Raw genomic sequence first — 788 nt, forward strand, 5'->3', positions numbered from 1 at the left:
ACAAAACGAACCCACCATGACGGTTATCTGCCACATGGTGACCCTGCAGTGAGTAAGTAAAAGGCCAAGCTAAATGCTAACCTGGCGTTCTCTTCAGTGCTTCCGCTTCTGGACCACGTGGCGAAGGGGACGGACATGCAGGTATGGTGGGCGAGTCACGTAGCTGCTCCAGCCTTGGCTATATCTACTCACATTTTTAGGCCTCAGACAAAGCGTAACACCCAGGACACGTCCATGTACTGGTGGACACATCCAAGAACTGGTGGACACATCCATGTACTGGTGGACACATCCTTATACTGGTGGACATATCCGTGTACTGGTGGACACATCCATGTACTGGTGTCTCCGCACTGCTGTCTCATCTCTTGTGGAAACTTGGACTGTGAATGATCTGCGAGAGCTTCCCAAACGAGTCCATCGTATCCAAAGGTTCTTCTAGTTGGACTGCGCTCTGTCCAGGCTGGTCTGGGACGTCCAGTCCGGAGGATGAGGCCTGATCCAGGATGCTGACTCTGGGGAGGAATTGGGCCAGAGACGGTGCGCCTCGATCTCGACCCTGCGACCTCTGCCGGTGGTTTCCCAGACTGAGCAGGGCGCCGTGGCTGTCAGAGACGTAGACGTTGTACCCGTCTGGCAGGATCCGCTCTCTGAAGGTGCAGTCGTCTCTGCTGTAGATGTGCTGGGAATGATGGGACAAGTTCAAACGGATTCATGTTAGTGCTGCACATCTGAGACCTGTTTTCTTGTGCTGCTTTCAGACGCCTTTAACAGCTGCTTAACCCTTC

At 53.7% G+C, this 788-nt stretch overlaps 1 protein-coding gene across 1 annotated transcript; it reads right to left on the minus strand.

Moving 5' to 3' along the window:
- Positions 1 to 361: 361 nt before the first annotated feature.
- On the minus strand, positions 362 to 682 carry LOC121966690 (fibroblast growth factor 19-like; the record flags this gene model as incomplete). The annotated part of the gene is made up of 1 exon (XM_042516754.1): positions 362 to 682. A coding segment is annotated over one exon (321 nt), but the record flags the coding sequence as incomplete, so codon positions are not given.
- Positions 683 to 788: the final 106 nt, after the last annotated feature.

The sequence above is a fragment of the Plectropomus leopardus genome, unplaced genomic scaffold, assembly GCF_008729295.1.
Source record: "Plectropomus leopardus isolate mb unplaced genomic scaffold, YSFRI_Pleo_2.0 unplaced_scaffold25547, whole genome shotgun sequence".
Classification (NCBI taxonomy): domain Eukaryota; kingdom Metazoa; phylum Chordata; class Actinopteri; order Perciformes; family Serranidae; genus Plectropomus; species Plectropomus leopardus.